Source organism: Primulina eburnea, chromosome 4, assembly GCF_022965805.1.
Source record: "Primulina eburnea isolate SZY01 chromosome 4, ASM2296580v1, whole genome shotgun sequence".
NCBI lineage: Eukaryota > Viridiplantae > Streptophyta > Magnoliopsida > Lamiales > Gesneriaceae > Primulina > Primulina eburnea.
Window position 1 is genome coordinate 36,699,704 of NC_133104.1, and position 14,311 is coordinate 36,714,014.

The 14,311-nt window shown below is 40.8% G+C and overlaps 1 protein-coding gene across 1 annotated transcript; it reads left to right on the plus strand.

Moving 5' to 3' along the window:
• Nucleotides 1-13,600: 13,600 nt before the first annotated feature.
• On the plus strand, nucleotides 13,601-14,068 carry LOC140830256 (uncharacterized). The gene has a single exon (XM_073193539.1). The coding sequence runs from the start codon at nucleotides 13,601-13,603 to the stop codon at nucleotides 14,066-14,068; it is 468 nt and encodes a 155-aa protein (XP_073049640.1).
• Nucleotides 14,069-14,311: the final 243 nt, after the last annotated feature.

A 14,311-nucleotide genomic window follows, 5' to 3' on the forward strand; every position in this document is an offset into this window, starting at 1 on the left:
AGAAATTGCCTTCCAGAGTGGAGATTGGCAGCAGTGGTGAAAAGAAAGAACAGCTGAAAATTCGGAAGAAACAGTTTAAGAAGTTGGGAAGTGAACTGAGTGGTTCATCTAGCTCCAATGTTGCCAGCCCGAGTTATACTGGAGTATATTGCCGAACTTGTGGAGGGAGACATCCCACAGAGCAATGCCAGGGAGTGACTGGTAGTTGCAATATCTGTAGATAGCCGGGGCATTTTGCTAGAGTTTGTCCACAGAAAGGTTCCCGAAGATTTCAGGGAGCATGATCATCTGGTGGCAGTGACCGAAGAACAGCCCCAGGAGGCACTTGATGATACAGTGGCATGTACTGTTACTCTATGATTATGTTGCATATGTATTGATATATACTAATGCATTCGTTATGAGTAATTTTGAATGAATTGCATTGATATGTTGTATCTGTTGAGTCTGGTTGTACTGTAGTATTGATTCCCTTACTTTTTGGGAAAGAAATATTGATATCAGAGATTTCTGTGAAATATTGTATACTACAGTAAGATAAGAAAGAGGTCGAGTAAATTATGATGTACTTGTGTTTCTGATTAGACCGCATTATTGATATTAATATACTTAACAAGTACAGAACTGTTGTAGATTTCTTTCAGGAAAATGTAAGATTCAGACCATATATGGTTGAGTAGAGATTCTACGGTAAGGATTCTAGATTCAGAATTCCTTTGATATCTGTGTTTTCTGTGACTCGATTGTTCCAGAAAAGAGCAGATGGCATCCTTATGTATACAGTAGACGTACTGAAATCGAGTCTAGCATTGGCAGATTTGCCAGTGATGTATGAGTTGGCTGATGTTTGCCCAGATAAGACTTCAGATTTGCTTTGTATCAGAAAGATAAATTTCAGAATTGAATCGATTCCAGGTATTGTTTGTTGTTTTAGAATTCAGTACAGAATAATATTGAATGTACAGAATGGCACTGAATAAATTGAAAGAATTGAATGATCAGTAGAAGAGTACCGACCAGGAGTTACATCTGATTTAGTGTTTCTCTTTGGTATGTTTCAGTATGTTCAGAGATATTCTGTTGATTTCATGTTTGTTGTATCTATGTTATCTTGATATACTTACAGCATCTGATTAACTGAATCGAATATCTGAAGATTATATTGAATACTCTGAGAACTGTAATTATTGTATACAGAAATTATTCAGATATGAATCCTGCTTGAAACAGATTGTATTCAGAATAAGCGATATCGGAAGATAGTATACCGATTGATTTTGACACAGTGGAGATCATGATCAGTGACTGAAAATGATACCGATATCAGAAAGATCAAAAATTTCAGAAATGTCAGAAATTTATTTTTGTCTGAGTTGGCAGATTTTCTTATACAATTGTTGTTTTGTATCTGCTTGAGTATTGTTATTGTTCCAAAACAGTATCTTGTTTGGGGGCATATTATATTTGCAGATGAGATATAGTAGTTAATCAGAACGACATGAAGACGTGATTGATTAGTCAGAATTGACAATATTGCCAGAAATTTCCGTTTTATGAGTTTAATGAACTCACTAGATCAGTATAGATTATTGATATCGTGAATCTGATTTGATAGCACCGTTATTCTAAGTCAGTGGTTAATACAGATTATTCAAACCGAATCAGAGCTGAATTCGAGAATTACGGCAGTTCAGAGATTTAACCAGAATGTTCAGAACTTAATTTCGATAATCAGAGCAGAGCATCGATCCGAGTGACAGACATGTGATTTTTATTGTATGAGAATGATTATCTTGTGATGTCAAATGTTTCAGAATTGTACAACAGAATTTGATATCAATAGTCAGAACCAAATACCAGGTAAGTATTTTTCTTTAAATTATATTAATATTTGATTTGTTTGTACCAAATAGTTCGAATCTGAAATGACAGATAGTGTCAGAAACACACAGTAGTGGATTCAGTTTTCATTTTGGTGACTGAGAATGTATGATATTCAAACAGATAGTTTTGATATAGACAGATTAAATCAGTTGTGACAGAATTGGTACTAAAATGTTGGCAGAACTTATATTGAAAAGTCTGAATCGCCAATAAATGAAGATAGAAAGATCGAGATCAGAAGATTTAGTACAGAATTTGTATATGTCTGACTAGACATGGGAAGTATATTTCGATGAATTTCGTAATGAAACCATTATAATACTTTCCAGATTGTGATATGATATGATTGTGATTGCCAGATTGTTCAATCTATATACAATAGTTTGTACCAGATAACGTACAAACATGACCAAATGACACAGATCGATGTCAAAGAAATGGTCAGAGTAACCAGAATGCTGAAATAGAGTATATCAGATTGTGATTTTTACTTGATTTTGTACTTGTGGAAGAATATACCACGAACTCTTCTCTATACTATCTAGATCTGGGAAGTTAGTTATAGAACCGTAGTGCTGGATGCTAGCATTAATTGATATGACAAAGAAAATGTAGCTAATTCAGAAAAGAATGAAGATAACTCAGACCAGACAGACTTAATATGCCAACGTCGGATGGTGACGATTGGTATTCGAGACTGAAGATTTAATATATCCTTGAATGGGATAAACAGATTGATAACAGCTGAGGTTAATGATTTGTTATGAACTGTGGTTTGTTTATACGGATGTTGTATAACCAGTATTGTGAGATTGACTTTGTCAGAGCTATTTTGAGAGATAGAATCTAATATCAGATTGAGATTTCAGAATAGATTCATTGAGATGAGTTTCTGATTTAAACTCTGTACACATTCTTCTGATAGATCTGAATTGATTACTTGCGAGTTCGAGGACGAACTCAGATCTAAGTGGGGGAGAAATGTAAGGCCCGAGATTTTATTACTGTAATCTAAGATTAATCTGAAATGATTTATTCATTAATCGAGATGATTATAAACGGAACGGATCAGATCGGGAGAGCCGAAAGAAGAAATCACATTATGTGTGAAGCGCGAGGAAGACAGAACCATGCGCGCACATGCGCGACTTGAATGTGCGCACTTGCACGGAACGTCCAGAATGATCGGCGCATATGCGCGACGTAGATGGCGCATATGCACGAGCCAACAAAGGATGCTGGTCGAACTACCGGCCCATATGCGCGACTTTGTGCGCGCATATGCGCGCAACGTGCAGAACATGCACAACGCCACTTGCCCATGTATCATGCAACATCTGTATGTGTATATATATATATATATATATATATATATATATATATATATTTCAGCATGCGAATTCCTTCAGAAGAAAAGGAAACGAGGGCCAAAGGGATTTTCAGATTTTAAAGCATAGATTCGTGATTTTGTGAAATCCGTCCGTTCGAGTTTGAATCCGACTTCAGTACTGAGTTCTTATCAACGCAGGCTACAACTGGACGTAAGTTTTGTTACGTTTAGATATGATTTGAAATTATGATATTGTCAGAATTTGATAAGAATCATATATGGTGTTTCTGATACAATAGACATCATATAATGGAAGTCAGATTAAAGAATAGACTGTTTATGAAATTGTTATGAATTTCAGATTTGATTTAGTTGAGATTCTGTATCAGAGTTGTGTTATTATTCAGATTATGAATTGTGCTGATACTGATTATGAATTCTGATATTATATCTGTGATGTTGAGATTGACGGGGTTATCGAGACTGTATCGTTATGCCGCCGAAACATCAGTTGATTTAGATTGATCAGATTCAGTAATGATTTTGATTGTATCGTGATATCATGGATATGAATTAGATTGTACATTGTTCCGATATGGATCAGATTATGTATTGATCAGAGTATTTTTTGATTTAAATATTGATCAGAACAGATATTGAATTGAATTGTATACTGATATTGTATTTATGCGATTGTAATTGCCAGACTGGGTATGGACAGATTGGAGTACAAGACTTCGTCATCGTCAGATCGGGAAGATAAAGGTATAAATAAATGTTGATTCGGGATTGCACAACTCGAGTTAGGTTTGACTTGAGTTTCCCAAAATCACATACTTTATTTTATTGCATTGATATTTGCAGATTATCAGATTGATATGTTTAGTCTATTGAATGATAGCAGAGCAAGAGTTTGAGTCTAGGACAGATCGGCCTAGCTAGGGCAGAACCGCCGAGTCTTTGTCAGAACCGCTAAGACTCTAGACTTACGGTGTATCGATGAGCTTAGATGTAGAACGACTTCTATTGTAGACATTCGATACAGCACGCCGAAGTCTAAATTAGATCGGGATCCCTAGGTTAGAAATAAGTTAAGATAAGATAACAAGTCATTGAATTAAATACAGATTCGTATTGATTCATGTAATCAGATTGGATACATGTCTTAATAATTGTTTATGCTTTTATATATGTTTATATTAAATGCATATGTATACATTGTTTATACCGGGATATGTATATCTCACCGGAGTTATCTGGCTGTTGTCTTGTTTGTATGTGTGCATGACAACAGGTAGGGCATGATCAGGGTCAATAGGATGATGAGAGATCGAGATTAGAGTGGTGATTCCGGACTTGGATGTAGACTTGGTTTAATACTTGAAATTTAGTAGTTGAACCTTAGACTAGTTTGAATAATTGTTGTACATTATTGTACTTTTATACTGAGATGTATATTAGTAAATTCCATTACGTTCCGTGCTTATATTTTAAAAAGAAAAATTTTTAGACCCTGTTTATCTTAATTGATAATTAAATCTCAAAGATGTTTAAGAAGATAATTAGCGTCCGGGTCCCCACAGTAGTGAATATCTGAATACAATGCATTAGCTCCTATGTCTCGATAGTATACCAAACCTCAAAACCTAATGGCCCTCATGGAGTCAATGAAAGAGTCAAAGTAGTATATAGAGCTTCTATGTGTCTCGGGTAGTAAGGACTAATGATGTACAACTATAGCAGCAGATATATCTACTCGTTATATGATAAACACTTGAGAAATCTGATGGAGAATTGTTCGGTGACCCATCACACGAGCACTCATCATGTATGATCAGACGTATCAACTTCTCTACCAATGAAACATGATACACAACATCATAGATGCTAGTATTAAGCTTGAATGACTCTTATCCTTATTTTAGGTAGCCGAGGATTAGGAGAAACTTTAGAATATGAGGAAGCCTAAGACTATATTGGAATATAAGACATTTTTTGGAGATGTCACATAAACTCAAGTGTCGGTGTATCTTAAGTTTAAGGGGTTTTTGATAACTTGGTAAATTTTGAGTTTTAGTCATGTAATTTGTCAATGTTTGATTTCAATCCAGTAAATTGTCTTTTTTTTTTTGTCTGTTTTTAGCTTAAAACCACTAACTCCTTCGAATATTGTTTATTTGATATTAATATAATCTTCATATGGCAAGAATAATCCATATTACACACATCAAAATAATATAAAAAAATAGAGAAAAACAACATTCAATATTTCAAAATTGGACAAAAAACTTGTCGTTCAAAGTTTTTTTATTAGATAGTTTTAGATGTGTATATATGTAGTATCCCGATACCTAATTTGAGTTAATTATTGGATTAATTATATTTTTCGGTGGGATCGGAAGGACCGAACCAGGTTCGGAACCAGGTTCGGATCGTCCGAAGAGGGTTCGGATCATCCGAAGTGGGTTCGGACCGTCCGAGACAGGTGTCTGGAAGACGTGGAAGGGTTCTGGACACGTGGTAAAGTTCGGATCGTCCGATTGGGGTTCGGATCGTCCGAGACAGGTGGCTGTACTCGTGGAAGTCATGCAAGATTCGGATCGTCCGATCAGGGTTCGGACCGTCCGAAGTGTGCCAGATCGGAGCGTCCGAAGTGGATCGGATCGTCCGAACGTTGGCTATAAATAGAGGCGCGAGGCTTCATTTGTGACTCGCCATTTCAGAGTGTTCCAGAGCTTTTCAGTCATTTCTGACAGGTTCTAGTCTTTTTCCGAGGTTCGGGCACTAGCGGGGAGCTACTAGTGTTGTAGCGGAGCTGTGCTCTAGTTTGGAGCTAGCGGCACCAGTGGGCTGACTGCGGACGCAGGCGTGAGTCTAGGACTGATTGTTAGGATCTGATGGTTTGAGGTACGAAAGTACTATCCGAGATATCCTGGTCGAGTATACATTCTTATATGTGTTGCATGATCATGTGGTGCATTGATATATGTCATATGATGCATGCTATTATGTCACGTTTTATGATGCATGTTGCATTTCATGTTGAGCCGTATCTCCTTCGAGATAGCCTTTACTGTTGAGCTGTATCTCTTTCGAGATAAGCTATATCTTGTGGGGCCGCTCAGCCCTGTCTTGTCTTGTGGACGCATGGACACCGAGAGTACACAGTGGCCGACGGGTCCGGAGGGCTTCGGTGATCCGGGACATTTTAGGTCCACGTCTGTTCTTGTAAGTGGATGCAGTGACCCAGAGGAGTACCGCGCGGCACTATCCACTTGGCGCCTCTAGACTGAGCATTTTGAGATCCTTTGTTACTCCTGTTTCTTGACTACCCTGGTATCATATCATAGCATGTGCATTTCATATAGGCTTGTATACTCATGCTTTTGTACTGGGCGTTCTTATCGCTCACGTCCTCGGTTTTGTTTATCTTGGACACCCCATTCCCACGGGGCAGGCCTCAGGTTGGATGGCTCAGGAGGAGGAGGAGGAGGACGTTGAGTAGCCGGTGGAGTTATTTATTCAGTACTTTTTGATTCGATATGGTTGTACCGTATACTTTCTTTTCATTCTGAGTTGTTATGAATTTTCGATGGGGTTGTATAACTATCATTTGTTGACCTTTTCCGCTATTATCTCTGATTATTATTAATTAAGTTAGTTGCATGCTTAGTTCTTGATTAGTAGGTGATTCTGGAACGGGTCACTACATTTATGGTATCAGAGCATGCTTACGATTTTGGGATATAGATTTCTGTTTTGGGATTTTCATTGACCATTTTACCATTTTCCCTATTCTATCTTGTAGCGATGGCTGACCACTTTGGTGATGAGAGTAGTCAGGGAAGTGTAGGTCGTTGGGGTGACCAGGACGATCGTAGGCGTCATCGTGAACATCGTCATCGTCGGGATAGTCCTAGGCGTTTTGATTTGCACCGTTTCATTCAGATGTGGCCTAAGCCTTTAGTCGGCGGTGAGACTCCCGATGATGCTGAGGATTGATTAGAGCGCATGGAGAGTTGTTTCCGTGCATTCCAGTGCACCGAGGAGCAGAGGATGGAGACCCTTAGTTTTCTTCTCGAGGGCCGTGCGCGCAAGTGGTGGCGATCGACTTCTGCGCCGATAGTTCAGTCCCAGGGTAGGGTGACTTGGGCCGATTTCCGTGCAGCTTTCATGCAGCTGTATTTTCCTCCAGCCCTTCGCCAGGCAAAGACGATTGAGCTCCTGAATCTTAAGCAGGGGAGTATGTCTATTGATGAATATCAGCAGAAGTTCTTCGAGTTGTTACTCTTTGCCCCTCATATCAGTGGCAGTTCTGAGGCCAAGTATGACCATTTCCTCCAGGGTCTTAACCAGGAGATTTTTGATCGAGTCACTGTCTGTGATAATCCTACTTCTTATGATGGGTTAGTGAACCGGTGTCGCCAGGCAGAGATCAGTCTCCAGCGTGGTAGGGCTATTCTTTCTTCTAGACCTCCGAGTACTTTGAGCCCTCGATCTCAGTCTTTCAAGAAATCTGGTTCTTCTTCTTCTGGATCTGGATCTCGATCTAGCGGTGTTTTTCGCTTTGGGAAGCAGAAGGTTTCTTGTGTGCATTGCGGGAAGAACCATCCATCGGAGCAATGCCGATCAGCCGCGGGAGCTTGTTTTCAGTGCGGAGAGATGGGTCATCTCAAGAAGAATTGTCCTCAGTTGCGAGGTGGAGCAGGATCTGGTCCGGATCTCAGACGACTGTTCAGCAGAGGAGGCAGGGTCAGGCAGTGGGTAGTTCAAATCTTCGACCTCGTGCCCAAGGTCAGGTTTTTGCGCTGAACCAGGATCAGGCTGCAGATGAGACAGAGAGAGTCATAGCAGGTACTTTTCGTTTATGCGGTATTCCTGCTGTTGTTCTTATTGATACCGGAGCATCACATTCATTCATTTCTGCACGATTTGTTAAGCGTCATAAGTTACCGTATGTTTCTCTAGACGTCATTCTTTCTGTTTCTACTCCGATGGGTCATTCGGTGTTAGCGAAGCGTCTAGTGATGGGTTGTCCCTTAGATTTTGAGGGTAACGAATTGATTGCGAATCTTATGATCCTAGAGATGGAAGATTTTGATTGTATTCTAGGTATAGACCTATTGACTACCTACCGAGCTACCGTGGATTGTTACCAGAAGCTTGTTCAGTTTCGTACGACGGAGAGCTCTAGTTGGTTTTTCTATGGTGAGGGAGCGCGACCTCCGATGCCAGTGGTATCTGCTCTGAAAGCCTGTCGTGCTTTAGAGGCGGGCGGGGAAGGCTACCTCATCTATGCGATTGATTCTTCCACAGGTAGTGTTGGTATAGATGATATTACAGTGGTTTGTGAATTTCCTGATGTTTTTCCAGATGAGATTCCTGGTTTTCCTCCGGTTAGAGAGGTGGAATTTGGCATTGAATTAATGCCAGGGACTGCACCGATTTCTCGTGCCCCCTATCGTCTTGCTCCGTCAGAGATGAGAGAATTGAAGCAGCAATTGCAGGATCTTCTTGATAAAGGTTATATTCGCCCGAGTGTTTCACCTTGGGGAGCTCCAGTCTTGTTTGTCAAGAAGAAAGATGGATCTATGCGATTGTGCATTGATTATCGCCAGCTGAATCGAGTGACGATCAAAAACAAGTATCCATTACCTCGTATCGATGATTTGTTCGATCAGCTTCAGGGTACCTCTGTTTACTCCAAGATTGACTTGCGATCAGGTTATCATCAGATGAGAGTCAGAGATGATGATATTTCCAAGACTGCATTTCGTACTCGATATGGGCATTACGAGTTTCTAGTTATGCCATTCGGATTGACGAATGCGCCAGCAGTGTTCATGGATCTAATGAACCGAGTATTTCGTGATTTTCTGGATCAGTTTGTTGTGGTTTTCATCGATGATATCTTGATTTATTCTCACAGTGTGGAAGAGCATATCCAGCACTTGAGGATTGTGTTGAAGATTCTTCGCGAGAAGCAATTGTATGCTAAGCTGAGTAAGTGCGAGTTCTGGATTGATCGTGTAGTATTTCTTGGTCATGTGATTTCCAAGGAAGGAATTTCTGTGGATCCTAGCAAGATTGAGGCAGTGCTGAATTGGTCACGTCCTACGACGGTGGCTGAGATCCGTAGTTTCCTAGGTCTGGCAGGGTATTATCGTCGGTTCATCGTGAATTTCTCTCAGGTAGCTAGACCATTGACGCAACTTACTCGGAAGGATGTTCCATTTGAGTGGTCATCTGAGTGCGAAGATAGTTTGAGAGAGCTTCGTCGACTTCTGACTTCGGCATCTGTTTTGGCGTTACCGTCAGGATCTGATGGGTTCAGTGTTTACACCGATGCCTCTTTTCAAGGCTTAGGGTGTGTGTTGACGCAGAATGATCATGTGATCGCTTACGCATCCAGGCAGTTGAAACCTCACGAAGAAAAGTACCCTATTCATGATCTAGAATTAGCTGCTATTGTGTTCGCGCTGAAGATCTGGCGTCATTACTTGTACGGGGTTAAGTTTGAAATTTTTACTGATCATAAGAGTCTGAAGTATCTGTTCACTCAGGCTGAGTTGAACATGAGACAACGTCGTTGGATGGATCTACTTAAAGATTATGACTGCGAGATCAAATACCATCCAGGTTCTGCGAATCTCACAGCCGATGCTCTTAGTCGCAAAGTGAGAATCTCTGCACTTCAGCCCAGTGCTATGATTAGTACTATCCAAGATTGTTGTTCATTGGGATTTAATTTCAAACATCGGAAAGGTATGGAGAGCATTCTTGTTGCTACCATTTTATCTGAGCCAGCTTTGTTCGCTCGGATTCGAGATGCACAGATGTCTGATCTCAAGACTCAGAGATTAGCCCGATTGGTTGGTGGAGATAGCAATTTCCATTATCAGTCTAATGGTCTTCTGTGTTTGTCTAATCGGGTTGTGGTACCAGAGGATGATACTTTGAGGGAAGAGATTTTGGCTCAGGCTCATCGAAGCAAGTTGAGTGTCCATCTAGGAAGCAACAAGATGTATAAAGATTTGAGGACACGATTTTGGTGGAAAGGGATGAAGCGCAGCGTTTATCAGTTTGTTTCCAAGTGTCTTGTTTGTCAGCAGGTTAAGGCAGAGCACCGTCGACCGGGAGGATTATTGCTGAACTTACCTATTCCTGAATGGAAGTAGGAGCATATCGCGATGGACTTCATTACTCACTTACCATTGTCTTCGAGGAATAGTGATGCTATTTGGGTAGTGGTGGATCGACTCACCAAGTCTGCTCATTTTCTGCCATATAACCGTGATTTCACTTTCGATCGTATGGCTCGATTGTACATTCAAGAGATTGTACGTTTGCATGGGGTGCCAGTTAGTATTGTCAGTGACAGAGATCCTCGTTTTACCTCACGATTTTGGGGTAGTTTCCAGTCAGCATTGGGTACGTCCCTAAGTTTAAGTACAGCTTATCATCCAGAGACCGACGGTCAGACAGAGAGGACTATCCGTACACTTGAGGATATGATGCGAGCTTGTGTTATGGATTTCGGACCCGCTTGGCAAGATCATTTGCCTTTGATTGAGTTCGCGTACAACAACAGCTATCATCGTAGTATTGGTTTGGCACCATTTGAGGCGTTGTATGGGCGACGTTGTCGTACTCCATTATTCTGGGACGAAGTTGGGGAACGACATGTTGAGGGACCGGAGTTAGTCCAGCAGGCTATTGATAAGGTTGCAGTAATCAAGAAGCGGATTAAGACTGCTCAGGATCGACAGGCTAGTTATGCGAACACCAAGCGGCGACCTCTTTATTTTCAGCCAGGTGAGAAAGTGTTTCTCCGAGTTTCGCCTTTTCGCAGGATTTTGAGATTTGGTCTCAAGGGTAAGCTGTCTCCGAGATTTATTGGTCCATTTGAAATATTGGAAAGCGTGGGGGATTTGGCTTACAGACTTGCATTACCGCCGTACCTATCAAGTATTCATGATGTGTTCCACGTATCTTTGTTGAGACGATACGTAGCAGATGAGTCTCACATCTTGCATCCCTCTGAAGTTCAACTAGATTCGGATTTGTCTTACGTGGAACGACCAGTGCGGATTCTCGATCGCAAAGACAAGGTGTTGCGGAATAAGATAATTCCTCTTGTTTTAGTTCAGTGGTAGCGCAGAGGCACTGAAGAAGCCACTTGGGAGTTATAGGGTCGTATGCGTTCAGAGCATCCAGAGCTCTTTTGAGTTGTGCTTTGTATATGTTTGTGTTTTCAGTTGTAATCGAAATATCAGTTGTGTTCAACAACAAGTGAGATGTAATAACGATGTTGTTATTCCGTTTTGTTCATCCTATAAACCTGATTTCGAGGACGAAATCTTTTTAAGGGGAGGAGAATGTAGTATCCCGATACCTAATTTGAGTTAATTATTGGATTAATTATATTTTTCGGTGGGATCGGAAGGACCGAACCAGGTTCGGAACCAGGTTCGGATCGTCCGAAGAGGGTTCGGATCATCCGAAGTGGGTTCGGACCGTCCGAGACAGGTGTCTGGAAGACGTGGAAGGGTTCTGGACACGTGGTAAAGTTCGGATCGTCCGATTGGGGTTCGGATCGTCCGAGACAGGTGGCTGTACTCGTGGAAGTCATGCAAGATTCGGATCGTCCGATCAGGGTTCGGACCGTCCGAAGTGTGCCAGATCGGAGCGTCCGAAGTGGATCGGATCGTCCGAACGTTGGCTATAAATAGAGGCGCGAGGCTTCATTTGTGACTCGCCATTTCAGAGTGTTCCAGAGCTTTTCAGTCATTTCTGACAGGTTCTAGTCTTTTTCCGAGGTTCGGGCACTAGCGGGGAGCTACTAGTGTTGTAGCGGAGCTGTGCTCTAGTTTGGAGCTAGCGGCACCAGTGGGCTGACTGCGGACGCAGGCGTGAGTCTAGGACTGATTGTTAGGATCTGATGGTTTGAGGTACGAAAGTACTATCCGAGATATCCTGGTCGAGTATACATTCTTATATGTGTTGCATGATCATGTGGTGCATTGATATATGTTATATGATGCATGCTATTATGTCACGTTTTATGATGCATGTTGCATTTCATGTTGAGCCGTATCTCCTTCGAGATAGCCTTTACTGTTGAGCTGTATCTCTTTCGAGATAAGCTATATCTTGTGGGGCCGCTCAGCCCTGTCTTGTCTTGTGGACGCATGGACACCGAGAGTACACAGTGGCCGACGGGTCCGGAGGGCTTCGGTGATCCGGGACATTTTAGGTCCACGTCTGTTCTTGTAAGTGGATGCAGTGACCCAGAGGAGTACCGCGCGGCACTATCCACTTGGCGCCTCTAGACTGAGCATTTTGAGATCCTTTGTTACTCCTGTTTCTTGACTACCCTGGTATCATATCATAGCATGTGCATTTCATATAGGCTTGTATACTCATGCTTTTGTACTGGGCGTTCTTATCGCTCACGTCCTCGGTTTTGTTTATCTTGGACACCCCATTCCCACGGGGCAGGCCTCAGGTTGGATGGCTCAGGAGGAGGAGGAGGAGGACGTTGAGTAGCCGGTGGAGTTATTTATTCAGTACTTTTTGATTCGATATGGTTGTACCGTATACTTTCTTTTCATTCTGAGTTGTTATGAATTTTCGATGGGGTTGTATAACTATCATTTGTTGACCTTTTCCGCTATTATCTCTGATTATTATTAATTAAGTTAGTTGCATGCTTAGTTCTTGATTAGTAGGTGATTCTGGAACGGGTCACTACAATATATATGTTTTATTCTTGTTATATAAGTCATGTATGAGAAAATCGATTACAAATAAACAATATTTATATATTAAGTGGTCTCATGTGAAAAAAGACCAAATTTTTTAAAAAAAGAGTTAAAGTTAATTGATGAAACGAAACATTGACAAATTACAAAATTAAAACAAATAGCATATTAGTTTATTGACTAAAATTGTAATTTTTATGGGAACGAAATTATCAATTTATTAGATAAAAACGAGATAATTTTTTTTATTTTGGTGATTTTCTCATAATTTAATTTTTTGAAACAAGTATTATATTGAAGATAAATAATTCAGCCTGACAAACGAAAATATCAGTGGCACCCAATTAATATTATAGAAACCTTTTGCATTATAAATAATAGAAGAAATAATAATAACAAGAAAAGATACCAAATAAAGTTTATTTATACAAAAAATTTAGATGAGATTATACATTTACAAATCGTATAGATGGAGTGGTTTCCCACTCAAAATAAGACTCCTCTCGATTTCTTCCTCTATCTTCGGCCTCCATTCAAATTTCAGTTCAAATCTCTCTCGCTATCTGTAACTGCAATCCATTCAAGGATTTGATCAGCGTTTTTTCGATTCCCCGGTGCTCAAATGGAGGGGAAAACCTCGTTACAGTCGCCGGCGACGCGGAGGCAACCCCTGCTTACGTACAAGGCCGCCAACTACCGTATCCAGCCAGAAAACGCGAGCGGCTGCGGCTGCGGCGGGAGGAGTGACAGGAGAAGCAGAATGGGGGAGGCGGCGGGAGAGTGCGCCGCGGTTTGCTGCTGTTGCCCTTGCGGGATGGTGCAGTTCTTCCTCCTCGCAGCCTATCGCCTCCCCAGATGTCTCTGGCGGAGGAAGAAGAGGAGAAATGTTTCAAGAAATCGGACAATTTCTTCGTATGAAACGGAGATGAATCAGCAGAGGATAAGTACGTTCGGACTCTGGCGAGATGAAGATGAGTCCACCGGCGACAAGGATCACGGTACTAAAACAGACGTTGTTGCGTGGGAAAATGAGATTTGGCATGGGTTTTGGAGAACGAATGACGAGTGTAAGAATGATTTTCTTGAATAATTTGTTGAAATTCATCCAAATCTTGGATTTGAGATTATCAAATTTCTTTCATACCCATGGAATATATAAAAATGGGTCGGTTTTATCAAAATTATATATAATTTTTTTTTATTGATTTTTCAGGAATGGAACTTTTAATATTAGCTTTTTATTTTGAGCATAGCAACAGATTTTATTTGTTTAAACTGAGTATTAATGAACAAGTGGGACTGAACTTTGTATCAAAATTATACAATAATAATA